The sequence below is a fragment of the Calypte anna genome, chromosome 4B (genome assembly GCF_003957555.1).
Source record: "Calypte anna isolate BGI_N300 chromosome 4B, bCalAnn1_v1.p, whole genome shotgun sequence".
NCBI classification, from domain to species: Eukaryota; Metazoa; Chordata; class Aves; order Apodiformes; family Trochilidae; genus Calypte; species Calypte anna.
In genome coordinates, this window is record NC_044249.1 from 22,973,606 (window position 1) to 22,998,781 (window position 25,176).

At 67.2% G+C, this 25,176-nt stretch overlaps 3 protein-coding genes across 6 annotated transcripts; 2 read left to right on the forward strand and 1 right to left on the reverse strand.

Moving 5' to 3' along the window:
* Positions 1 to 75: 75 nt before the first annotated feature.
* LOC115598312 (C-type lectin domain family 4 member F-like) lies at positions 76 to 1,595 on the reverse strand. Of its 3 annotated transcripts, none has more exons than XM_030450530.1 (6): positions 1,497 to 1,595; positions 1,329 to 1,409; positions 903 to 929; positions 672 to 823; positions 467 to 579; positions 76 to 374 (listed from the first exon to the last, which is right to left on the reverse strand). In XM_030450530.1, exons 1-6 carry the CDS (start codon positions 1,555 to 1,557, stop codon positions 218 to 220), a joined length of 591 nt encoding a protein of 196 aa, XP_030306390.1. In that variant the 5' UTR covers positions 1,558 to 1,595; the 3' UTR covers positions 76 to 217. The 3 variants fall into 3 exon arrangements, with proteins under 3 accessions (XP_030306390.1, XP_030306389.1, XP_030306391.1); XM_030450529.1 differs by having other exon boundaries at positions 903 to 965; XM_030450531.1 differs by lacking the exon at positions 903 to 929.
* Positions 1,596 to 3,582: 1,987 nt separating this feature from the next.
* LOC103531169 (RING finger protein 145) lies at positions 3,583 to 8,653 on the forward strand. Of its 2 annotated transcripts, XM_030450503.1 has the most exons (10): positions 3,590 to 3,819; positions 4,565 to 4,673; positions 4,749 to 4,840; positions 5,168 to 5,403; positions 5,621 to 5,796; positions 5,917 to 6,057; positions 6,305 to 6,487; positions 6,815 to 6,962; positions 7,611 to 7,967; positions 8,046 to 8,653. In XM_030450503.1, exons 1-10 carry the CDS (start codon positions 3,648 to 3,650, stop codon positions 8,490 to 8,492), a joined length of 2,061 nt encoding a protein of 686 aa, XP_030306363.1. In that variant the 5' UTR covers positions 3,590 to 3,647; the 3' UTR covers positions 8,493 to 8,653. The 2 variants fall into 2 exon arrangements, with proteins under 2 accessions (XP_030306365.1, XP_030306363.1); XM_030450505.1 differs by lacking the exon at positions 5,917 to 6,057 and having other exon boundaries at positions 3,583 to 3,819.
* A 1,956-nt stretch (positions 8,654 to 10,609) lies between these two features.
* LOC115598307 (transcription factor COE4-like) lies at positions 10,610 to 23,231 on the forward strand. The gene is given in 18 exon segments (XM_030450506.1): positions 10,610 to 10,740; positions 13,746 to 13,902; positions 14,096 to 14,159; positions 14,223 to 14,278; positions 14,395 to 14,468; positions 15,405 to 15,473; positions 17,148 to 17,229; positions 18,656 to 18,773; positions 19,448 to 19,581; positions 19,668 to 19,794; positions 20,083 to 20,171; positions 20,474 to 20,539; positions 20,689 to 20,836; positions 20,916 to 20,997; positions 20,999 to 21,102; positions 21,649 to 21,873; positions 22,073 to 22,148; positions 22,280 to 23,231. Coding segments are annotated over 17 exon segments (1,797 nt in total). The 3' UTR covers positions 22,144 to 22,148; positions 22,280 to 23,231.
* The last annotated feature ends 1,945 nt before the right edge of the window (positions 23,232 to 25,176 follow it).

A 25,176-nucleotide genomic window follows, 5' to 3' on the forward strand; every position in this document is an offset into this window, starting at 1 on the left:
CCACCAAAGGTCCCCGGAGCAGGCAGGGCAGGGGGGGACGGATCCAAGCAGGGGACGAGAGGCAGCGGGGTGCAGGGGGAGCCCTTTAATTGGGGTGGGGGCAGCGCAGTGAGACCGGCGGGGGGGCGAGGGCCTTGGTGGCACTGCGGTGGCATCCTGGTGACATCCTGGTGACATCCTGGTGACATCCCGGAGCCACGGCGTGCAGGGGGGGTGCTCAGGGGGAGCCCAGGACCCTCTTGCAGACCCAGGGGAAGGAGAAGTTGCAGTTGTGGTCGTTCCAGAGCCCGTTGCCCACCGGGTGGATCTGGGCACACAGCTCCTGTCCCCAGGGGCCGTGGTCACGGCTGTCGGGCTGCCCCGGCGCCCAGAAACTGCGGAGGGGGTCAGGGGGCGGTGTTTGTGGGAGGGGTGGGGGTGTCTGTGGGTGCTGTTCCCCAGCAGAACCCCCCCAGACCCCCCTCACCTCTGGGCCAGGCTGTAGGGGGTTCCATCCACCCAGCGCCAGGCACCCCCGGGGCCCTGGGAGGTCAGCCCGATCCAATAGGAACCCGGACCCACTTCCCGGGCCAGGAAGTCCTGGGGGACACAGGGGGACACGGGGGTACGGGGGGCACGGGGGGACAGGCAGGGGGTGTCCCGCAGCAGCAGGAGGTGTCTGTGTCACCCACCTGCTCCTCGGGGCTGGTGACAGAAGCCAGGTGGCAGTGCCAGGCCCTGCAGGCTCGCTCTGCATCCTCCCAGCCCTTGCGGTCCCTCGAGAAGAAGTAGAGGGTCCCACGGTGATAGCGCCAGCCCAGCCCCAGCCCCTGGAGCCACCCGCCTGGGGACACGGCGTGGGGACACAGTGTGGGGACACCCACGGGTGGCTGCCACCCCCTAACCCCCTGCAGGGACCTTACCGAGCTGATCCTTCCGAATCTGAGCCGCTGTCACCCAACAAATGTCACCAGAGCTCCAGGGACCTGACCGGGGTCAGGCAGGGAGCTGGCAGTGGGGTGCCCACCCCCCAGGCAGGGGACAGGGAGGGGGACAGGGGATTCGGGCTGGGACAGGGGTTGGGGACAGGGACAGGGTGGCAGACAGGGTCTGGGGACAGGGGATAGGGGCTGGGGACAGGGGTTGGGGACATGGGCAGGGGACAGGAGCTGGGAACAGGGACAGGGACAGGGTGGCAGATAGGGTCTGGGGACAGGGACAGGGACAGAGGTAAGGAGCTGGGGACAGGGACTGCAGGCAGGGTCTGGGGACGTGGGGCAGGCACAGGACAGGGGTTGGGGACAGGAGGAGGGGATGGGGTCTCGGGTACAGCCCCGGGGTCCCCTCACCGTGGGGGTCCAGCAGCAGAGGGGTCCCCGCAGCCTCCAGCTGTGCCCGCACTGCCCGCAGCTCTGCCTGACCCTGCAGGTCTGGGGGGGCAGGGACAGGGGGGGGTCAGCACCCTGGGGGGGGGGATGGGTTGGGGACCCCTCCCCAGGACCCTCAGGGGCACTTACGGAGGATGAGGAGGGTGACCAGGGGGGTCCCCAGCAGCAGCAGCAGCACCCCCGTGCCCATCACCAGCACCCAGCCCCGAGGACACCGGGGCACCCCGGCTGTGGAGAGGAGATGGGGGGACCCTGAGCTGGGATCAGCACCCCCGGGGACCCCCAGAGGGGACAGAAGGGTTAAAGGGACCCTGATCCAGCCCGGGGTCCCCAACCTTACCTGAGGGGGGTGGGGGTGGGGGGTAGCAGATCTGCAGGGTCTCGTACAGGTCCGGGCCCACTGCTGCCATCCCGGGGCACAGACGGAACCAGGTCAGAAAGGGAACCGGGCTGCCGGGCAGCCAGGCAGGTTGTGGGTGGGTTGTGGGTGGGTTGTGGGTGGGTTGTGGGTTCCTGGCACCAGGCACAGCGTCACACATGTCCCCAGCTGGCACGGGACGGGGACAAACCCCCCCGTGCCCCCCAGGTGCTGACCCGATGGACCCGGTGGTGGCATCAGAGCCTACCCAGGGCTGAGTCCCAAAGAGGGGGGTCCCGTGCCTGCCCCCTGGGGGTCTGCACAGCCGTGGGGTCACTTCTCCAAGTCCCCTCCCTTGCCCACAAGCCCCCAGCACCTCCTTTCCAAAGCCATTTTCCCATTTAATTGCACTTTTCTTCAGTGAAGTCTCTGTTGAGCATGGAAGGGTCTTAAAAGGGGACCTTGGGCACCATCCCCGCATGGAGCCCCCAGAGCCTGAGGAACATCCCTGTCCTGTCCCGTGTGCCCTGTCCCGTCCCACAGGTTTAGGCAGCTCTGCCAGGGCAGGGAGCTGCTCCTGAGGACTCCCTTTCCATCCTCAGATCCCCTGGTGCCCATCACCACCCCGGGATGGTGAGCCCAGGGGGGATGTGGTTGGAGTGAGTCAGGGCTGAGATCCCCAGGAGCCCCGAGGGTGCTGGGGAAGTGTCTGGAGTAAGAGGGAAGGGGCAGGGGGAGGAAGGAAGCTGAGTGCATCCTGGCTTGCACAAGAGGTGACTCAGAGCAGGAGGGTCCCAGCAGGAGGATGGAGCCCATGGCACAGCTCCAGGAACGGGTGATCCCAGCGGGTCCCTTCCAACTCCAGAGCTCAGGGCTCCTCCTCTCCCATCTCTGAACTCCCCAGGCTCACAGTGATGTGTGGAACACCGGGGACGCTCCCTGATGAAGACTTTTTCACTCAAACCTGGTGTCTTTCCCATCTCTTTATCCAGAGGCTGTGCCAGGAGGCTGAGGCTGCTCCCAGCCTCGGGGTCTGCTGGGATCCTTCACCCGCAGGAACCATGGAAAGGCTCCCAGGGACCTTTGCATCCTTCTGTAACCTCTCCTTGGTTCCTGAGGGATTCCTTTCCGAAAGCTGTCACCTCTGAGCCCGGGGTCAGTCTGGGGGCAGAAGGAGGAGACTGAGGGCTGGAGTGTGTCCAGAGAAGGGAATGGAGCTGGGGAAGGGGCTGGAGAACTTGTGAGGGCCCTGGGGGTGCTGATCCTGGAGCAGAGGAGGCTGAGGGGAGACCTTGGGGCTCTCTGCAACCCCCTGAGAGGAGCTTGGAGCCAGGGGGGTCCCAAGGAACAGGGGATGGGACAAGAGGAACTTTCGGCCTCAAGTGCCCATGCCTGCAGGGGTTTCAGCCCCGGGGATGTGGTGCTGGGCACACGGACCCCACGCTCCTAGAGCCCTTTGCCCTCCACCATTCCCCTCTCAAAATGGCGGCCGCTGCCTGCCCGCACCCAACATGGCTGCCGCGGGGCACTCGCGGTGACGTCATCGCCGAACGCCGCCTCGCTCTCCAAGATGGCCGCGTCCTGCCCGCCGCGTCGCGTCTTGCCCTGACCCGAGATGGCGGAAGGCGGAGCGGGCGGCGCTCTGCGCCCTCCTCTAAGATGGCGATCGCGGCTTCGGCCGTAGCGCAAGTGCCCCGGTGTGCGGCGGGCGGAGGGGCGGGGCGGGAGAAAGCGAAAGTGGCGGCGGGAGCGGAACGGCGGCGGGAGCGGGAGCGGGGCCCGGCCCGGCGGGAGGCGGCCGGACAGACGAGACCCCTGCGGGCACAGCGCCCCCTGGCGGCCCGGGGGAGGCGGCGGGGGGGTCCCCCCGATCGGGGCTGCGGGGAGCGGGGAGCCGGGACCCCCCCCCTGCCCCGGGGACCATGGCCCGGCTGGAGGCGGTGGCCAACGTGGCACTGAGGGTGCCCGGGCTGGCACTGCTGGACCTGCTGTACCGATGGGACACGGCGGCCATCGGCCACCTCCTCCCGCACCGCCCCCCCGCCGCAGCCCCGCTCCTGCCGGAGACCGCCCTGCGTGGCCTCTATGGCCTCGGTGAGGGCTGCGGGGACACCGGGGACACGAGGGGACACCCCGGGGGACAGGATGGGGACACCCCGGGGGACAGGATGGGGACACGAGGGGACACCCCGGGGGACAGGATGGGGACACGAGGGGACACGAGGGGGACAGGCAGGGACACCCCAGAGGGTGGACAGGATGGGGACACCTCGGGAGAGAGGTTGGGGACACCTGGGGGTGGTGGGGACACTCTGGGGATGGCCGTGTCTGGGGACATGGGGTGCCCACCCCAAGGGATGGACAGGCTGGGGACAGTCTGGGGTGAGCAGGGTAAGGACACGAGGGGACACACTGGGGACATAGGGGGACACCGGATGGCATGGCCATGTTGGGGACATCGGGGTAAATCCCAAGGGATGATCAGGGTGGGGACACCCCAGAGGATGAACAGGTTTGGGTCACAGTGGGGACAGTGGAGAGGTCACCAACTGGGGACATGGTGGGACCATGCCAGAAAAGGGCAGCTCAGGGACATCGAGGGATGGCCAGGCTGGGGACACAGTGGGGACATTCCAAGTCATGGAGAGGCTGGGGACACAAGGGGACACCCTGAGGGTGCCCATGCTGGGGACATGAGGGGACACCCCGGAGCCAGCTGTGTCCCCAGCCCTGTGTGCCCTCAGCCACCTTTTGTCCTCCCTGGTGCCGTGGGCAGTGACAGCCATGTCACCAGTGGGGGGTGGGTGTCACCTCTGCCCCATCCCCTCCCTCCCCCCAGGTCACCTCCTGTCCCTGGTGGTTCTGGTGCTGCCGGTACCGGCGCTGGTCCAGCTCTACCTCCACCTCCTGACCGCGCTGCTGCTCGCCGCGGGACACACGGCAGCCAGGTGGGGACACGGGGGGGACAGGGGACACCGGGGGGTGCAGAGGGGGTGGCCGGGGTCTCAGCTGTCTCCCTGCAGGGATTACATCCTCCAGGAGCTGCGGTCCAGCTCCCAGGGCACTGTGTACGGTGACACCGCGGCGCTGGGACGTGCCACCACCCTGCTGGCAGGTGAGACAGGGGGGTGACAGCCCCCCCGAGGTGTCCCCTCTCGTGCTGAGCTGTCACCCGGGGCTGTGATGGGTGATGGTGGCAGCTGAGCTGGGTCATTGCCAACGTTCAGAGATGAGCCAGGGGGGTGGTGGCTGTCCCTGGGGTGTCCCCAGCCTGTTCACTCATGGGGTGTCCCTTCCTGTCCCCAACCTCTCCATCCCTTGGAGTGTCCCCACGTGTCCCCAGCCTGTCCTGCCCATCCCTTGGGAACCCCCTCGTGTTCTGGGGGGCCCAGGGACACACAGTGGGGTGTCCCCCTTGCCCAAATGTCCCTGTCCCCCCCAGGCCAGCTCTGTCTCTGGGCTCTCTGTGTGCTGCTGCTGCGGAGCCGCCGCCCGTGGCTGTTGGGGACCCCCCTGGTTCCGGTGCTGGCCCGGCTCGGGGGGGTCCCTCCCCACGCCCTGCCCCCTCTCCACGCCGTGGCTGCCGGGCTGGCCGGGCTGCAGGGGGTCCTTGTCCTGGGGTCACACCTCCTGCTGCCCCTCCGCATGGCTGCCACTGCCACCAGGGAGCTGGCCCAGGTCAGGGGGGGCCTGATGGGGAGGGGGCTGCAGGGTGGGGGGGATGTGTCATGGGGGGGCTGTGGGGTGGGGGGAACGAGGGGAAGGGGGCTGTGGGGTGGGGGGTCCCAGGCTGAGCCCAGCTGGATGCAGGGCCAGCAGCAGGGATGTCCCCAAACCCCCCCAGGCCTGGGACACACCATGGGGGCAGCCCCCTGAATGTGTCCCCCCCCTGCAGTCACTGGAGCTGTCCCGGCTGGTGGCCCTGGGGATGTCCCTCTGGGGACAGTTGTCCATCCCCCTCCTCTTCCTCGTCTTCTGGCTCATCCTCTTCTCCCTGCGGCTCATCTCCCTCCTGGCCCCCAGCGACAGCCCCCCAGCCCCCCAGGGCCTTCTCTTCCTCCTCCTCAGCAGGTGGGGATCCTCCAGCCCCCCACTACCCCATTTATAGCCCTTTCCCAGCCCATCCCAGCCCATCCCAGTCCATCCCAGCCCATCCCAGCCCATCCAGCCCCTGTCTCCTGTTCCCTGCAGTGCTGCTGAGTGCTGCAGTTCACCCTACTCCCTGCTGGGTCTCACCTTCACCACCTCCTACCTGGCCCTGGGGGTCCTCACCCTCTGCAAGTTCTGCCTGCAGGGCATGGACGCCTTCCACAACGGGAACGTCATGCACCGGTGGGACATGGGGGACACGGGGGGACACGGGGGGACACGGGTGGCTGGGGGGACCAGGGGGAGAACACAGGTGGCTGGGGGAGACACAGGTGACTGAGGGGGACACGGGTGCCCAGTTGGCATGGGTGGGGACCCCTCCTCTCAGCCCCATGTCCCAGCAGAGGTGAGGAGGATGAGGATGTCCCCAAGGTGAGGCCACATGGTGAGGCCACCAACCTGACATTTGTCCCCCCCCTGCCCCTGTCAGGGGGGTGACAGAGGGGGTGACACTGCTGCTGCTGGCGCTGCAGACGGGGCTGCTGGACCTGCAGGTCCTTCAGAGGACCTTCCTCCTCAGCATCATCCTCTTCATCGTGGTCACCTCCACCCTGCAGTCCATGATTGAGATCACGGATCCCATCCTGCTGGCGCTGGGGGCCTCCCGCAACAGGTACTGGGGGTCCTGTCCCCTCTGCTGGGGGAACACTGGGGGACACTGAACTCCCCTTCAGCACCAGGGCAGCTCTGAGCCCCGTCAGCAGAGCCCCCTCCCCACGGGTGGTGGCCAGTGGCTGGTAGCCAGTGGCTGGTGGCTGGTGGCCTCGTGTCCTGTCCCCCCCTTCCCCACCCCCAGCAGGGCAGAGCCAGGGTGGCTCCTCGGGGCTCCCTTGGCCTCGGGTCCCAGCTGCCTGTTTTGGGGCAGCAGTGGGGCTGCTGGGGGGTGGGAGCGTGGGGTGCAGGGGGCACACGGGGTCCTGCTGAGGTGTCCCTCCCGTAGGAGCCCCTGGAAGCATTTCCGTGGGGTCAGCATGTGCCTCTTCCTGCTGCTCTTCCCGTGCTTCATGGCCTACAAGATCGCCCACCTCTTCCACCTGGATTTCTGGCTGCTCATCCTGGTCTCCAGCTGCATGCTCACCTCCCTGCAGGTACGGGGGCACCCCGGGGTGGGCTTCCCACCCCCCCACCCTGCCCTGGCTCTGGGGATGAGGGGTAGCTGTGGGGGTTGTCCATCCAGGCTTCAGGAAATCCTTGGCCACCGTATCCCAAGCGTTCTCTGGAAAATGAGCTGTTTGCTGCTGGCCTGGGCTGGTGGCTGTGTGAGGAGCTGCCTGATGGACAGGGCCAGGAAGGGGTGGTGGTCAGAGCGAAGTCTGGTTGGTGGCCTGTCCCCAGCGGTGTCACCCGGGGCTGAGGATCTGGGCCAGGTCTCTTTATCCATCATCGGGATGAGGGGATGGAGTGCAGGTGACACGGAGCTGGGTGGAAGGGTCCTGGGGGGCAGGAAGGACCTGGGCAGGCTGGGCCCATGGGCCAAGGCCACCTGAGCTTCAACAAGGACAAGTGCCAGGTCCTGAGCTTGGGTCATGACCCTTCCCTGAAAGGGGACATCCTGATGGAGTCCCCATCACCCCCGGGGGGTTCCAGGCCCTGGAGATGTGGTGCTGAGGGGTGGGGGTGCCGGGGTCAGAGTCAGACTCCATAAAGGGCTTTTCCCACCCAAACCCCATTCTGTTCGGTGGGTGTGGGGGTGCCATCTGCCCCTGGCCGTGGTCACCACCGTGCTGTCCTGCCAGGTGATGGGCACCCTCTTCATCTACACCCTCTTCATGGTGGAGCTGGTGCAGGAGGCGCCTCTGGAGCGGATGGATGAGATCATTTACTGGGTGAAGGCCGTCAGCCGGGTGCTGGAGTTCCTGGTGGCCCTGAGCGTGGTGGGGTACGGCTCCTGGGAGTCCCTTTTTGGGGAGTGGAGCTGGCTGGGGGCCTCGGTCATCATCATCCACTCCTACTTCAACGTCTGGCTGCGGGCCCAGGCGGGCTGGAGGAGCTTCCTGCTGCGCAGACACGCTGCCCAGAGCCTCAGCGCCTTGCCCAGAGCCACTGCCAGCCACCTGCGGGACCACGATGACATCTGTGCCATCTGCTTCCAGGTCAGACCCCTCCCCTCGCCTCCTGGGGAGACCCCCGCGCCGTGCCCGCCCGCGGGGTGACATCTCCCCCTCCCGCAGGACATGGAGGTGGCACTCGTCACCCCCTGCGCTCACATCTTCCACGCCTCCTGCCTGCGCAAGTGGCTCTACGTGCAGGACACTTGTCCCATGTGCCACCGCCGAGTGACACCGGTGGCTGCCCGGACAGACCCCGCCGGGGCTCGGGGGGACAGCGGAGGGGACGAGGGGCAGAAGGATGGAGCAGCCACCAGCGGCCCGGAGGGGACAGAGCTGACCAGTGGGCACAGCGTGGGCTCCGAACGCAGGGACCTCGATCCCCCCGACCCTGCTCGTCCCCAGGAGGTGGCAGGAGGAGCAGGGGCCGTGCTGCAGCCCCCAGGAGACCCCCACCCCCAGGACACGCAGCCCCCGTGCCCCCCGCCCTCCTGCCCAGACCCTCCTGCCAGCCCCGAGCTCCACGCTGGGGACAACGGGGACTGTCACAGCAGCCACCACCCCTCCTAGCACCACAACTGAGCCCCCGCTGCCAGGGTCACCTCTGCAGGGGGCATCTTGGCAGGGACGGGGGCTGGGGACCCCCTGTGGCACTGGTGTCCCCAAATGCCAGCATCCCCAAGGACTCTTTTTGCAATAAAGCCAGAGCTGAAGTGGCTGGGATGGCGACAGTGCCAGGATGGTGACACTGCTGCGACAATGCCAGGATGGTGGCCCATGGCAATGGCCCGTGATGTGATGGTGGCCCATGGTAGTGGCCTGTGGCAGGACAGTGGCCTTGTGCTGTGACAGTGGCCTGTGACAGTGCTGTGCTGGTGGCCCTGGCTCCATCAGGTGGCACAGCTGACGTGTCAGGGGGCTTGGGGTGGTCCTGGGGGGTGGCCTGAGTTTGGGGTGGGTCTGGGATGGGGTGGCATTGGTTTGGTGACATCAGCACTGCCCGAGGTCCCCATCCTCTCCTGTTCATCCCACCCCTCCCAGGAGGGGTCCCGGGGGCCCTGTCCCAGCTGCAGGGGGGTCCCCACCTCCCCACTCTGGCGGGACCCCAGCAGCATGGGTGCTGCCTGCAGGGGGAGGGGGGCCTCAGGGCGGGGGTCCCTGGGGAGGCAGTAAATGGGCCTCAGCCCCACCCTGCACTTAGCGGGGCACAGGGCTCCCAGGGGACCCCCAGGCTCCATTAGGGGCCATTAGCGGGGGTGAGCGGGGGAACACGGCCCCCCAGGGAACACCCCCAGGGAACACCCCAAGGGGTGCAGCGGGGTCACCCCGGGGCGTCCCCAGGACACGGTTGGGGTCTCCTCCGTGGTTCCCCCCGGGTCCTGCCCGGGGTATCTCCAGGACATCTCGGGGGGGGGGGGGGTGGATGCCGGGGGTTACTCTGGGGTGGGGGTTGGGGTCTGCCCCCGGGGGGTCCCCTCCGCCCCCTCCCCCGGTGCGGCTGTGGCCGCCGAGCCCCTCCGCCGTGGCGGGGAGGGACCGCTCCTCCCCGGAATGATGTCAGCCTGCCCGGCCGCGGCCCCCGCCTCCCCCGGCGGCTCCGGCCCTGCCTCCCCGGGGAGGTGGCGGCGGTGGCGGCATGGCCCGGGCCGGCGGGGCGGCGGCGGGGCCGCGGCGGGTGCTGGTGCTGATGGTGCTGGTGGCGGCGGGGGGACGGCGGGGACGGGGGGGGCGGCGGCGAGGACGGGGCGGCCCTCAAGGACCCCTGACGCCCCCCGGCATCGCCCCCACCCCCGCCCGTCCTCTCCTGCTGCTGCTGCCGCTGCCGCCGTCGCCGCCGCCGCCGCCGCCCCCCCGCGCCGCGCCCGCCGCTGCCCGCCCGGTAACGAGACCCCCCCTCCCCCGGGAAACAGCCCCCGCCCCGCGCCTGCACCCGCCCGCGCCCCTCTCCGGCCTCCTCCATCCCTCTTCCATCCATCCATCCATCCATCCATCCATCCATCCATCCATCCATCCCTCCCTCATCCCTCCCTCCGCTCCTCCTCAGCTCGCCCCATCCCTCCCTCCATCCCTCCTCTCAGCCTTCCTCCATCCCTCCTTCCATCCCTCCCTCCTCCACTCCTCTAAGCCTTCATCCCTCCCTCTACTCCTCCTCTGCCTTCCTCCATCCCTCCCTCCACTCCTCCTCTCCCTCCATCCCTCCCTCCGCCCCTCTAAATCTTCCTCCCTCCACTCCTCCTCGGTTTTCCCTATCCCTCCCTCAATCCCTCCCTCCAGTCCACTCAACCTTCCTTCATCCCACCCTCCACTCCTCTTCTCCCTCCCTCCTTCTTTCCCTCCCTCCCTCCCTCCCTCCCTCCACTCCTCCTCTGCTTTCCCCATCCCTCCCCCCGTCCCCCCCGCTGCCCCCCGCCCCTTTCCCTCCCGGTCCCCGCACTTGGCTCTTGCTCTCCTCCGTCTCCAACTTCTCCGGCCCTGCCTCCTCCTGCCTCCGCCTCCCGACCCCCTCCCCATTCCTCCCCCCCCGAGCCTCCCCCCTCTCCCGCCCCGCCACCGGCCGCAGATGCCGCTTCCCCGGCGGCCCGGACGGCGGCCCCTGGCACCTGCCCGGTTCTGAGCTCCGGTTCTGAGCTCCGGTACTGGGTCCGGGTCCGGGAAGTTGGGGGGCGACCGCTGAGCCCCTGCCTGCCATGTTCTCCGTGCAGGAGGTGCTGCCCCGGGGGGGGCTGCCCATGAAGGAGGAGCCGCTGCCCGCCGGGCTGCCCTCGGTCCGGTGGCTGCAGGGCACCGGCATCCTGGACGCCAGCACCGCCGCTCAGAGGTAAGGGGCTCCGGGGCACCCCGGGATGGGGGGAATCCCGGGTTCTGGGGCACCCCGCGCTGGGGGGGAATCCCGGACTCCGAGGACATCCCGGGCTGCGGGGACATCCTGGATGCTGTGGGCATCCCAGACACCAGGAGCATCCCGGGTACCACGGGCTCCATGGATATCCCGGGCTCCACGGACATCCTGGGTTCTGCCAACATTCCGAGCTCCATGGACACCTGGACCTCCATGGACATCCCGGGCTCCATGGGCACCCCAGGACCCCGCACACCCCCCCACGCTGGTCACCCCCTGCCTTGGGATCTCCGGGCACCCCTCATGCCCACCCGGTACCCCTGGGACTCCTGGGGACCCCCACCCCTCTGTCCCCTGGGAGTCCTGGTCAGTCCCTCAAGGTTCAGCGAGGTGTCTGGAGCCCCCCGAGCCCCCCGGCACCCTGGCAGTGCCAGGCCCGTTGCTCCATGCTGGGAGGGACAGTGGTGCTGGCACGCCGTGCCATGTCGTGTCGTGCTGTGTCGTGCCATGTCGTGCACCCGCCGGGGTTGGGATGTGCGGTGGCTTTGTCCAGAGGGGGACAGGAGATGTCCCCCGGTGTAGAGGGGACACGGGCAAGCCGGGCGCTGCCTCCTCTGGGGTGCCCCATGCCCTCTGCCCGGCCAGGGACAGCGGATTTGGGGGTCTGGGGGGCGATGGGGAGGGGGTGGGGTGTCTCACCTTTGCAGGGAGTCCCGGGACACCCCCGCTCGGTGCTCGGGGTCCCCAGACGCGGTGACAGCCCTCCCTGGGGGGGACCGTGGCGGTGCTTGAAACTCTGGGAGCACCCCGGTCCCCCCCCAACCAAAGCCACCAAGTTTGGGGACGCTCCGGGAGACTTGGAAACTGCAGCCACCCCGGGGGATGGGGGACAGGAACCACCTTAGGGGACAGCCAGCACCAAGGAGGGGACAGTCCCCACTACGGTCCCAGGAGAGCGGATGGACCGAGGGTCCCCCCGGGACCCAAGGTGGTGGGAGGGGGCAATGCGGGGGGGGACGTCAGGATGGTGCTGTCCCCGTCACTGGGCATCCACAAACTTCCCCCGAGTGGGGCCGGGAGAAAAGGGGGTGAAATCCGGACCCCCCCCACCCAGCCCCGGCTCCAGCAGTGCGGGGAGGGCTGGAACCTCCGCACAGGGCTGGGACCACCGCAGCCCCCCCCCTCTGCTCCCCATCCCGCCGGGATGGCCGGCAGCTGGCCTGTGCCACACGTGGGCAGTGACACGAGTGCGGACACGCTCACGGGGTGTCCCACACCCCTCTCGACCCCCAGAGTTGATGGGGGAGGGGGTGTCTTGTACCACCACCAGCACCCACAACCCCCCCCAGCATGGGACCCCAGCGGGGGAGCAGGAGGTGAAGGCAGAGAGGGGGCGTGGAATGAACCCACGAGTGGCTCGGGGGTCTCAGCTTCCCGGGTGGGATCGGCCTCCCCCGCGTTGGGCAGAGCCGTGCCCCCCCCTCCCCGTGCCCCCGCCCCGCTTTCCTGGCAGAGCCGCCCGCCCGCCCCGCTGCTAGGAAATGCTCTGATTGCGGTTAATAATTAATGCCGCGGGGGGGCGGGGGGAGCGGAGTGGAGCCATTACCCCCCCCCCCGGGCGGCAGCTCCCTCATCCCCCCCGGGCACTTCGGGGAGGAAGGTTTGGGGGGGGCGGAGGGTAATGGGGGGCTCAGGATGGTGCCACTGCCAGGGGACAGCTGTGTCCCCGCCGCTCCGGGGGTCCCTGTCCCTCTCGGGGAGGGTGGGGGGAGCTGAGGTGGGCACACGAGGGTGGGGGTCCAGGGGGTGCGGAGGGGTCAGCGTGCTGTGACACGAGGCCGCGGGGATGGGAGAAACTCACCGGCACTGGGCGGAACCGGTGGGTTGGGGGACAAGGGACACGGTGGCATGTGCCAGGACACGGCCACCAGCAGTGCCCGGGGACACGGGTGTGCCAGGCGTGTCCCCACGGGGGACGCTTCGGCTCCCGGGCAATCAGCTTAACGAGCTTTCCACCGCCACCCAGAAGTGTCCCCAGAGCGGTGTCCCCAGAGGTGTCCCCAAGGCTCGCCGGGCTTCACACGTGGCCCCGGCTGGTGCCCACCGCAGGGGTCGGTACTCGAGCCGGGGGTGATGCCGGGGGGGCAAGGACAGCCCAAGGCCTTGGGAGGTGTCCCCCTGTCCCCCCCCCAGCAGGGGCGGCCCCCCCAAGGGGCTGTAAACAGGGGGTCCCGTGGAGCTGAGGGCTCTGTGGGGCTCTGGGGTGCCCTCCAGCTGTAGGCAGAGGGGTGACCCCCCCCTTGTGTTGTGACCCCCTTGGGATTTGGGGGGCTGCAGAGTCCTGCCCCGCACTGGAGAGGGGCGTGGGGTCTGCAGGGTCCTGCTCCGCTTTTGGGGGGGTCTTTGGGGTCTTTCCCCACACCAGGATGCCCTGGGGTCCCCGTGGAGTGCAAGGGCTGTCCCAGAGCAGCGTGGTGGGACCCGGCTCCGGCAGCCCCCCACCCCCCAGGTCATCTCGGGGGGAGTCAAACCCGACCCCCACCTCTCCTGATGTGTTTTTAATCATGGAAAGGGGGAGGAAGAATTGAGGGGGGGGGGGGTGGGGGAACATCTGAATCCACGTGTTTACCTTGGCCCCCTCCCCACACTGGCTGCACAGGGGGGGTCCCGTCCCCCCACACTGAGGCCGCAGGTGATGCTGCTGAAGTGGGGAGCTGTGCCCCCCCCCCCCATCCTGAACACCCCCGAGCCTGGGATGTTCCACTCAGTGTGTGTCCCCTGGATGAGGGTCCTGAGGATGGGTGATGGGGGGCCCGGGGATGGATGCTGAATGTCCTGGGGGTCCTGGGGATTTGGGATCCTGGGGATGAGTGATGAGGGTCCTGGTGGTCCTGGGGATGGGTGTTGGGAGTCTCAGGGCAGGGTGCTGGGGATCTCGGCAGCCCCCCCCCATGCTGACCCCCCCCATCTTCTCTGTCTGGCAGCGGGGTGGGCCTGGCCCGTGCCCACTTTGAGAAGCAGCCCCCCCCCAACCTGCGCAAATCCAACTTCTTCCACTTCGTCCTGGCCATGTACGACCGGCAGGGTCAGCCCGTGGAGATCGAGCGCACTTCCTTCATCGACTTCGTGGAGAAGGAGAGGGTGAGACCCCCGGCCTTGGGAGTGGTGGTGGGGCGGGGGGGGTGACAGTTCACCTGGCCACCCCTCTCACCATCCCTGCTCCTGGAGCTGGCGCTGCCCGGGCTGAGACCTGACCCAAACTCATCACACTTGTGGGGAGGTCCCAGCTACACTGAGGGGGGAGAGTGATGTCCCTCGTGTGTGTCCCCCCCAGGAGCAGAACGGAGAGAAAACCAACAACGGGATCCACTACCGGCTCCAGCTGCTGTACAGCAACGGTGGGTGCTGGGGGGGGGCATGGGGGGGGCCGCGGGCAGGGCTGACCCCACCCCCCCCTCCAGGGCTCCGCACCGAGCAGGACCTCTACGTGCGCCTCATCGACTCCATGTCCAAGCAGGTAACGGGGGGAGGGGGGCACCCCGGGGGGCTGGGTGGGCTGGGGACAGTCTGGGGGGGTGGCAGGGGGGGCGTGAGGCAGTGGCACCCCCCTGCGCGCTGTCCCACCCCCCCCAGGCCATCATCTACGAGGGGCAGGACAAGAACCCAGAGATGTGCCGGGTGCTCCTCACACACGAGATCATGTGCAGGTAGGGGGGGCCCAAGGGGAGTGGTCATGGGGGAGGTCTCATGAGGGTCCATTGGGTGTCCTGGGGGGATCCTGGGTGGTAGGGGTCCCATGGGGATCCCGATGGGTGCTCCATGGGGGTCCCAGTGGTGGGGATCCCAGCACATGTCCTGTCGGGGCCCTCATGAGCATTCTGGTGGGGGTCCTGGTGGTGGGGTCATGGTGGGGGTCCCATGGGTGTCCCACTGGGTGTTCCATGGGGGTCGTAATGGGGATCTTGTGGCAGCCCAGTCTGTGGGATCCCATGAGGATCCTATGGGGGTCGCGGTGAGGCTCTTCGGTGGTGGGGGTCCTGGAGGAGCCCAGGAAGTGTTCTGGTGGTCTGTCCCGGTGGTGGGGCTCTGGCAGCCCCAGGTGTGGGGGGCTGTGCCACCCGCAGCCAGCGCGGGGGTCCCCCGTGGCCCCCTCCCTCCCCCCCCAGGTTTCCGCCCCGGTGCAGGGGGCTGGAGCCAATTAGCGCTGGGTGTTAATTGATCCCCGGGAGGTGTGATAACGGTGCCGGGGGGGAGGCGTGTCCATCCTCCCAGCTCTGCTCCCAGGGGCCAACTTCGCCGTGTTTGTCGGTCCCGCGTGTCCCCCGTGGGTAACACTGACCCCCCGTGGGGCATCCCGAGCTCCAGAGAGCCCCAGATCAGGGCTCAGCCCCATGGCGTGGGGTGGGTAAGGGGGGGTTACCCCTCTGCCGCCCCGCTCCCCCCATGCCCTGGGGTCACGCAGCCGATGTCCCCATCGTGGGGTGTGTGTGTGTCCCAGCCCAGCACCCCAAGCCCTTGTGGGGCACCCGCTTGTCCCCTCGGCCCCCCAACCGTGGGGCAGGACTCAGCAGCACAGCTGGGGGTGTTCAGGGGTGGAAAATGGGGGGTGGGTCTGGCCCTGACCCAACACCCCCCCCTCACAGCCGGTGTTGCGACAAGAAGAGCTGCGGGAACCGCAACGAGACCCCCTCGGACCCCGTTATCATCGACAGGTACCGGAACCAGCCCCCCCCCTCCTCCGGGTGTCCCCCCGGACGAGATGTCCCCCGGGCTGCCGAGCGCGGCTTCGTTAACGCTAATGAGCGGGGGAAGCAGCTCCAACCTCCCCCCCGCTGTCCCCAACCCCCCGGGGGGTCTCTGTCGCGGGTCCCCACCCCCCCAGCCAGATGTGCTGCCCACCCCCCCGCCCCCGGCCAGCTGTGCCCCAGCCAGCTGTGCGAGCCGTGACCCCCGCATCTCCCCGTCCCCCCCCTCTCCCGGTAATGACGTCCCCGTGTCCCCCTCAGCGCGGGTCCTGCACTGTATGCAGGGGGGTCCTGGGGTGTCCCCCGAGCCCGTGCTGGAGGCTGGGGCTGCGGGGTGAGGGGCCATTTGCCCCCCCCGAGGACCCCTTGCGGGGGGCTGGAGAAGGGGGAGAGGGGGGGACACCCCCGGGCTGGTGGAATCCCCGTGCCCGGGGCAAGCGGGGAGTTTGGGTTGGGGGACGGATTCCCATCTGTCCCCAGGACCCTCGGGGGTCACTCGGGGCTATGCGGGTGCCCAGCCCGACCCCTCACCCCCGCCCTCCTCCCGGCCTCCCCAGCCCCCTCCCCGCCCGACGCCCAGCCCCACTGGTTTGGAGAGCCCGCTAAGTGCCCTATCAACATGTTAATCAAATTACTTAGGAGCTAAAATTGACGCTTTTCATTAATTATACAAGATTATTCTAATTGCGGATTCAAATTTATGCGCTCGGAACAGAAGGTGTTCGGCACCAGCGCCGGGAATTTGCATATTAAATGGGGCGCGGGGTTCATTAGTGATGCTAATGAATGCACCCGTCGGTATTTTTAACTCCCGGGCCCATGTGCGCGGGGCCGCTGGGGGGGGACGGGGCCGACCTGGGGTGCAGGATGATCCCCCCCCCACCCCAGCAGCGCGGAGCCGGGGTTGGGGGGTCCGGGGGGGTCAGCGCCCCACGCCATCCCAGTCAATCTCCTGGGGGGGGGGGGAAGATGTTTTCCTGCCGTGTTCCAGCTCCTTCCTTCCCTGATTACCACCTGCCAGGCACGGGGGGGACACGCAGAGAGGGTCCCCATCTTCCTGCTCTCGCCCCGGATCACCCCGGCCCCGTGGACAGCATCCCGAGTGGGATCCCTGCTCTGTGTTCCCCCTCCCACGCTGGCCGATGGCAGGACCCCCAGCACAGGGGGGGCACAGGCTAGGGGTGTCCCCTCTGTCCAGGAGGACCGAGCCCCCCCAGCAGTGCCCCCAGGGGCTGGGTGCCCCCCAGGGATGGGTCTGGAGGGGTCTGGGGATGAGGAAGCTGTGCCCTCTGCTTCGGGCCCTGTGCCCACATCCCGGGGGTCCCAGGGGTGCCCATTCCCTGGGTGCCCCGTTGTCCCCAGGGGTCCCATCCTGCCCTCCAGCCTCCAGCAATAGATAATGGGGCCTTGGGACCCCTCCCCCTGAGCACCTCTGTCCCCTCCCCAGCCTCCTGTCCCCTGTGTCCCCCTTGCCCCTAGGCTGGGGACAGGATGGGACAACGGGGAGGGGGCAGAGTGGCACATGGGGATGGGGACAGAATGGGACTCTGGGATGTGACACGGGATTGGGAACACCATGATCTGTCACGGCACAGCAAGGTGCCCAGGGGTGACACGGTGACATCTTTCCTTCCATCCCAGGTTTTTCCTCAAGTTTTTCCTCAAGTGCAACCAAAACTGCCTGAAGAACGCGGGGAACCCCCGGGACATGCGGCGCTTCCAGGTGAACCCCAAATGCTGCCCCGGGGAGGGACGGGGACAAAAGTGGGGACTTCCTCACATTTCCCAAAGGGGTGGAGGGGATTCCTCTCGTCCCCTTTGCAAATCCCCAATTTGCAACCCCCAATTCCCTCAACCCCTCTTGTAGTTCCTGATTTGCAGACTCCAGTTCTCCAACCCCCTTTGCAGACCCCGATTTGCAAACCCCAATTCTCCTCGCCCCTCTACACCCCCCGGTTTGCAGACCCTGGTTTGCACACCCCAGACCCCCTCGATCCCTTTGCCCAACCCCAAATGTGCAGCCCCCTCCCTCCCCTCCGCAGCCCCTGGCCCAGCCCAGCTCCCCCCGCAGCAGCTGGAGGTTGGGGAGCGGAGCAGGGGGGGGGGTCCGGCCCGCAATCCCCCCCCAGCACGGGCGCCTTCATTAGGGCCTCTCGTCAAGATATGATAATTGTGACATTTTTCCGTGATTAACGACCCATCCAATTTGCATAGCGCGAGCGGCGCCGGGAGAGCAGCCAAGTCCACGCCGAGGGAGGGGGGGAAAGGATTGGGGGGGGGGGGAATGGGGAAGGGGCGCCCGGGGTGTCCCCTGGGGTCCCCCTGGTCAGTGGCACGGGGATGAGCTGGGGGAGGGTGGCACCGCGGGGACACAGCCAGGGGACACAGGTGCACACACGGACACACGGACACACATGTGTGTAGGCATGTATGTGCACCTGTGTTCCTGGGTGGACAGGGGCTGCTTGTGCAAAGCACTGGCATGTGTGCACGTGTACATGTATGTGCTGCCATGCATGTGTGTGTACATCTGTGCACGTGTATGCACTCACATGCACTCTTACATATGTGCACTCCTGTGTCCACTGCCACACACACGTGTGTACACACACACACACGTGTGCACACACACATATGTACACACACACACGTTGACACACACCCACATGCTCCACGGGTGTCACAGTGCACACGTGTGTCACTCCCAAGGCACAGGGGATCCAGAGCCAGTCCTGGGATGATCAGGGGTGTGGGGGGAACTGGGGGTGCAAAGGGGCTCAAAGGGAATCGGGGTTTGCCAGTCGGAGTCTGCAGATGGGTTCAGGGAGCTGGGGTTTGCAGAGGGTGATGAGAGGGATCATGATCTGCAGAAGGGATGAGGGGAATCGGGGTGTGCACCCTGGGGTCTGCAAAGGGGTTCAGGGACTGGGGGTCTGGAAAGGGGCTCAAAGCAAATTCGGGTTTTGCAAGCTGGGGTCTGCAAAGGGGTGAGGGGATTGGGGGTTGCAAACTGGGGATTTGCAAAGGGAATCGAATCCCTAATTCCACTTGACTCCTTTGGGAAATGGGAGGAGGTCCCCACCCTTATCCCCCACCCCAGTGCCATGGGGACAGGGGGACAGGGTGGCCCTGAGCCTGTTGTCCTGCAGGTGGTGGTGTCCACGACAGTGAGCGTGGATGGACACGTCCTGGCCGTGTCTGACAACATGTTTGTGCACAACAATTCCAAGCACGGCCGGCGGGCACGGCGCCTCGACCCCACCGAAGGTGAGAGACCCCCGGCTGCTGCCCACGCTCACGCGTGTGCCCTGCCCTGACACACGTGTGTGGGACTGGGGACACGCCAGTGCTCCTGCCTGTCCCCTCCCCGTGGACCTCCATCCCCTGCTCCCACCTCAAACCATCCATGTTCCCACCTGTCTGTGTCACCTCTCTCCATGTCCCTGTGTCCCCATGTCCACCCACGTCCCCCCTACTTGTGTCTCTGTGTCCCCATGTCCCTGTGTTACTCGTGTCCCCATGTCTGTCCATGTCCCCATGCCCATGTCTCTGTGTCCATGTGTCCCCCATCCATGTCCCTGTCTCCATGTCCATCCATGTCGCCCCTCTCTGTGTTCCTGTGTCCCTATGTCCCTATGTTTCCTGTGTCCCTCCATCCATGTCCCCCCCGTGTCCATCCATGTCCCCCCCGTGTCCATCCATGTCCCCATGTACCTGTGTCTATTCCATGTCACCATATCCCCATCTCTCTCCCCCTCTCCGTGTCCCCATTTCCCCACACCCCTGTGTCTCATGTCCCCCCATCCCCGTGTCCACGTCCCCCCCATCTCCACTGCCCCGTTCTCACTCCTCCCCTCTCTGCCTTCTCTCCCCCAGCCCCCTGCCCCACGCCCCCCACGCCCCCCCACTCACTGCTGCCCTCTCTCCCCCCCCACCCGAAGCAGCCACCCCCTGCATCAAGGCCATCAGCCCCAGCGAGGGCTGGACCACGGGCGGGGCCACTGTCATCGTCATCGGTGACAACTTCTTCGACGGGCTCCAGGTGGTCTTTGGCACCATGTTGGTGTGGAGCGAGGTACGGGGGGGAGGTGAGGGATGAGGAGGGGGCCTGGGGGGACCTCCCCGGCCCCGGGCTTAGGCCTGTGTGTGTCCCCCCTGCAGCTCATCACCCCTCACGCCATCCGGGTGCAGACCCCCCCACGCCACATCCCGGGGGTGGTGGAGGTGACGCTGTCCTACAAATCCAAACAGTTCTGCAAGGGCGCCCCGGGGAGATTCGTCTACACCGGTGAGGCCAAGACCCCCGGGGAGGGGGGGAACACCCCGGCAGAGAGCAGCACCCCCCGGGACAGGGCACAGAGCCCCCCAGGGTGGGGCACAGAGCTGTGGCATGGGGTGAGGCCCCCGGGACAGGGCAGAGCCCTCCGAGATGGGGTGAGACCCCTGCAAGGGGGCAGCTCCAGGTTGAGACCCTCGGAGTGGGACATGGTCTCTCAGGAAAGGGGCACACGTTGTGGGGGGGAGTGGGGGGTGCAGAGGCTCATGCACACCTGTGTGTGCCCCCCCCCCCCCCCAGCACTGAACGAGCCCACCATCGACTACGGGTTCCAGCGACTGCAGAAAGTGATCCCCCGGCACCCCGGGGACCCCGAGCGCCTGCCCAAGGTGGGGACCACCCCCCGGGGCCGGTGACACCTCTGGACGTGTCATCACCCGTGGGAGGACACGTTGGGGGTGAAGGGGGTCGGGTGAGGAACACGGTGGAGGGGAATGGGGTGAGGTGGGGGATGCAGGGAGAGTCATGGGGGAGCAAGGGGGGGGCATGGACCATGTGAGGACCGGCGGGGGGGCGGTCTGGGAGTTACGGGGGGACACTGGGGGACTCGGACAGGGACATGGGGGGGGACACTGAGGTGGCAATGGGGGGGTCACGGTGCCCGCCCCCTCCTCCCCCCTTCTCGGCCCAGGAGGTGCTGCTGAAGCGTGCGGCCGACCTGGTGGAAGCTTTGTACGGGATGCAGCACAGCAACCAGGTACTGCAGCCCCCCCTACCCCCAAACACCCCGCGGACCCCCACCCTGCACCCCCAACCTCCCCTGGGGACACTGGGAGGTGACAGGAGTAGGGGTGGTCTCAGCCCCCCGGCACAGCCCGGGTGTCACCTCGCTGTCCCCGACGCCAGGAGCTGATCCTGAAGCGCGCAGCAGACATCGCCGAGGCGCTCTACAGCGTCCCCCGCAACCCCGCCCCCCCCGCCATGATGGGGGCCAACTCTTTCGGTAGCCAACTGGCCACCAACATGGGCGACTCGCCGCAGGGCGCCGAGCAAGGTGGGTGAGACGGGTGGTGGGGGTCGGGGCTGTCACCCCCTGCCCGCCCGGTGCCAGCCCTGTCCCCTCTGCCCCGCAGGGTATCCCCGCAGCACGGGCAGCGTCTCCCCGCGGGGATACGGGGGTCCCGGCTCCACCCCCCAGCCCGGCGGCTACGGGGGGGGCCACGGGCATCGGCGGCTACGGGGGGGGCACCATGGCCGGGTTGGGGGTGCCCGGCTCCCCCAGCTTCCTCAACGGCTCCACCGCCACCTCCCCCTACGCCAGTGAGTTGGGGACCCCGGGGGGTCCCCGGCACCGTGAACCTGCCCCCGGGGTGTCCCCAGTGTCCTGTGCCAGTCCCAGGATGTCCCTAAAGCCACATACCAGCCCCAGGGTGCCCCCAAAATTATCCCCAGCACCAGATACCGAGCTCAGGGTGTCCCCAAAGCCATCTACCAGATCCATGGTGTCCCCAACACCGTGTAGCAGCCCCGGGGTGTCCATAAAGCCATGTGCCAGCCCCGGGGTGTCCCCAGTGCCATGTACCTGCCCCGAAGTGTCACCAACACTACGAACCTGCCCCTTGGGTGTCCTCTAAGCCATGTGCCAGCCCCAGAGTCTCCAGAGCCCCGTGCCAGCGTTTGGGTGTCCCCCAAGCCATGTGTCAGCCCCGGTGTGTTCCCAAGGCCGCTGCCAGTCACAAGGACAGAGCGGGGACACAGAAACGTCCCCTCAGGGTGTCCCCAAGGTGTGGTGCCACTCCGCCCGGGGGCCATACCCTGTTGTCCCCAGCTCTGTCCCCTGTCTCTTTCTACCCCTTCCCTTCCCAGTCGTGCCCGCCAGCCCCCCGCTCGCCGCCTCCTCTGTCACCCTCCCGGTGGGCACCAATGTCCCCACCCCCGGGGCGGGCTTCTCCTTCTCCCCCGTCAACATGATCTCGGCCGTCAAGCAGAAAAGCGCCTTCGCCCCCGTCGTCCGGCCCCAGAGCTCCCCCTCACCCGCCTGTCCCAGCGCCCTGCAAGGTGGGGACACTGCTGACACTCTTGGGGACAAAGGTGGGGAGCCCCACCCCCAATTCCCAAAGGGGGCGAAGGGAAGTTAGGGGCTCGATTCCCAAATCGATCCCTAATTCCCCTTTGCAGACCCTAATTTGCAGACCCTCCTCTCCCCTCCATCCCTTTGCAGACCCCGTACCCACCACTCCCCACATCCCCCCCACTTCTCCTCACTCTCTTTCTTTCCCTCCCACCCCAGACCCAGTTTTCGAGGACTCAGATAAATTCCACACACCATCACGGCCGCTCCAGGGCCTGGCTTATTCCTAAACACAGTAAGTCCTGGCATGTGCCACCTCCCATCCCAGCACGGGACAACTCACCGCAGAAATATGGCGACGTTGAGTTGTCCACAGCAAAACGTCGATGCCAAGGTGTCCTATCCCACCCTTCCCAACCCTTGCAGCTGTGTCTGGATGGTGCCAGAGCCATGACATGGATCAGGACTCATATCTCAACCCGTTCTGGGGGATCCCGTGGGGATAAGGGGTGCAAGGACCCTCCCCCCATCCTGCTGCCCCATGGCCTCACCCAGTTCATCAAGGAGTGACCCTGGCTGGGGGAGGAACGGATTGTCTGGGGTTGGAAAGGGGTTTTGGGGAGGGAAATGACCCAAACACTCTGGGTTTAGCCCTAGAAAGGTACTGGGAGACACAGGGGGTTGGGGGGCAGTGGTGGCTGTGGGATGGATGCTCTGAGGTGGGATGGATGGATGGATGGATGGATGGATGGATGGATCAATGGATGAGTGCTCAAGGGCAGGATGGGTGGATTCTCCAAGGTGGAATGAATGCTGTAGGATAGGATGGATGTTTTAGGATGGGATGGATGCTCGGATGGTGGGATGGATGCTCTGGGGTAAAACAGATGCATGGGAGCAGGAGAATTGTTCTGGGGCAGGATGGGGGCTGTTCCAAGGCAGGATGGATGCTCGGGGGTGGGATGGATGCTCTGGGAGGACCCAGCTTCCCCCCACACTTCCCGGCTCTCTCCCCAGATGTGCAGCTCCACATCTGGAGCCGCCCACCCGCAGCTCCCGGGGGGCTGAGGCCACACATCTGCCTGAGCACCGTCCCCCGCGCAGGATCGGGCCCCCAGCACCGCACCAGGGGGGTGGTCTGGCTGCCCCGGCCCCCACCTGGGGACAGCACTGTCCCCAGACCCCCGGGACACAGCCGCACCTCCTCCCTCATCATTATCACTTATTATTACTATTAATAATGTTATTATTATTATTATTATTTTAGGAGTGGGCAGGGGCTCTGGTGGGGTGGAGGGGGCAGGAGACCCTCGCCCCGGCCCTGCCTGCTCCTGCCGGGGTTTCCCTTCTCCTCTCAGCCTGGAATTTTGTAAATAAAGAAAAAGGGACAAAAAAATAAAAACGCCACTTCCCCCCCACCCGCGGGAGGGGGCCCGTGTCGGTGCCAGGGCGCGTGTGTGTCCCCTCCCCGTGCCGCCGGTGCCACCGTCCTCCACCGATGTCCCCTGCCCAGGCTGCCCGTGGCTGGGGGCAGTTTCCCCCCCCCTTCCTTCGTCCAAACCTCGGGGACAGGGCCCCCCATGGCCGGGGGGGGGGGGGGGGTGTGTCTCTGGGCGCGAGGGGTGCTCCGTGACACGGGGGTCTGTGAGAGGGAAGGGGGGCGGCATTTGGGGACACCTCCAGAGACAGTGACACCAGCCCTGTGGCACAGGAGTGCGGGGGGTCCCGGGGGTCCTCAAGGACCCGCCCATGCCACCCCTCCCAGCACCCCCCTGTCTCCTCTGACCCCCCCTTCCCTTACCTGGGGGACTGTCCCTAAGCTGTGGTCACCCAAGGACCCTCCCTGTGCCACCTCTCCTTTGCAGGGGAGTGGGAGGTACCCCGCAGGTAGGAACGGGACCCCCCCACTTGGGGACCCTGGGGACCCCGCCCTGCTGGTTTCCGTCGCCCCCCGGGCCCGTCCCAGCGCAGTTGAGCGCAGCGGCTGCTGTGCGGTGCTAATTACTGTCTTCACCACCAAAGGTTAATGAGCCTTGTGGCGCGTGAGGGGGGGTGGCACACACCGGGCCACCGGCACCTGTTCGGGGCCACCTCCTGTCACCCCCAGGCCCCTGGGGACATGCCACACTCCCACGGAACATAGGCGACCACCTAGGGGGTGCGTGGGGCGGGGGATCAGGAGCTGGAAACCCCCGGGGACGCGTCCCGTCCCAGCCCTGTCCCTCTCCAGCCGGGCCACAAGAGGGCTGTCGCTGCCCGCGGATCCTGCCCGTGCCCCTGCCTGCACCCCAACATCACCACCCCCGGGCACGGCGCCAGCTGGACCTCTCGTTTGTCACCGCTTGTCACTGTTTGCTCTCCCCAGCACCCCTGGCAGCCCCCCCAGCACCCGGACATGTCTGTGGGGTGGAACACGGAGTCAGAGCCAGCACAGGAGCCATCGGGCCAAGGCGTACCCATCCCTGGAGACATGAGCTGCTCCTGGGTGCGAGCTACAACCCCTGACCCAGACACGGACCCCCACCCGTGGCCACCCCTCCCGCAGACATGCACCGTGCCCCCACCATGGACCTCCGTGAGCTGCAGGTGGGTGTCTGCCCCACCATGGAGAGGCACTGGGGGCCAATGTCACAGCCGTGTCTGATGGAGTGACACCATCCTCAGGGAGGGGACAGCAGCGGTTGGGGACACCCCAGCAGCCAGGGAAACCCTCCCAATGCCCCTTGGAGCCCCTCACCCCGAAACTCAGCGGCCCCCCAGCTCTCCTACCCCCAGTGGGGGACACTGGAGGGCTGTGTCTTATCTCACCCACCCCTGTGTCCCCCCCACTGGCAGGGCAGGGATGAGGAGAGATGGGCCCAGGCTGGCCCGGGGACCCCTCAACCAGCCTGGGGTCCTCTCCTCACCCCGGAGACCCCTCCTCACCCTAGCCCTTGTCCGAGGCCCAGGCACTGCCGGGTGGTTTGGGGACAAGTCCCGCAGCTGGCCCGGTGGCTGCCAAAGCCTTTTCCTTGGCTGGTAGCCCTGAGCTCAGCCACAGCCAGGGCAGTGAGCCAGCCTGGGGACACGGAGCTCAGCCACCCCCCCCCCCTTTTGGGGACACCCCAGCACGAGGGATCCCAGCTTCCCCACCTCTCTGGGGAGCAGCAAGACACCCCCCCCCCGACTCCCCTCCATGGGCTCCGGTACCCCTGGGGCCACCAGCTCCAATGCACCGTGGGGTTTTTTGGAGCGGGGGGGTGTCGGGGGGCTGTGCCAGCCATCCCGTGGCATTCTTGCCGGGAAAGGCTCCGGCGCCTTTAAGGTCTGTCCCACAGCGGGAG

Bases quoted from the DNA above. Each gene is read 5' to 3' on its own strand.
- LOC103531169 (XM_030450503.1), top strand. From the start codon at position 3,648: ATGGCCCGGCTGGAGGCGGTGGCCAACGTGGCACTGAGGGTGCCCGGG. The intron at 3,820-4,564 runs GTGAGGGCTGCG...CCCTCCCCCCAG, and splicing joins GCGTGGCCTCTATGGCCTCG to GTCACCTCCTGTCCCTGGTG. The intron at 6,058-6,304 runs GTGGGACATGGG...TGCCCCTGTCAG, and splicing joins AACGGGAACGTCATGCACCG to GGGGGTGACAGAGGGGGTGA.
- LOC115598312 (XM_030450529.1), bottom strand. From the start codon at position 1,557: ATGGGCACGGGGGTGCTGCTGCTGCTGCTGGGGACCCCCCTGGTCACC. The intron at 1,410-1,496 runs GTAAGTGCCCCT...CTGCCCCCCCAG, and splicing joins GGTCACCCTCCTCATCCTCC to ACCTGCAGGGTCAGGCAGAG. The intron at 580-671 runs GTGGGTGACACA...TGTGTCCCCCAG, and splicing joins TCACCAGCCCCGAGGAGCAG to GACTTCCTGGCCCGGGAAGT.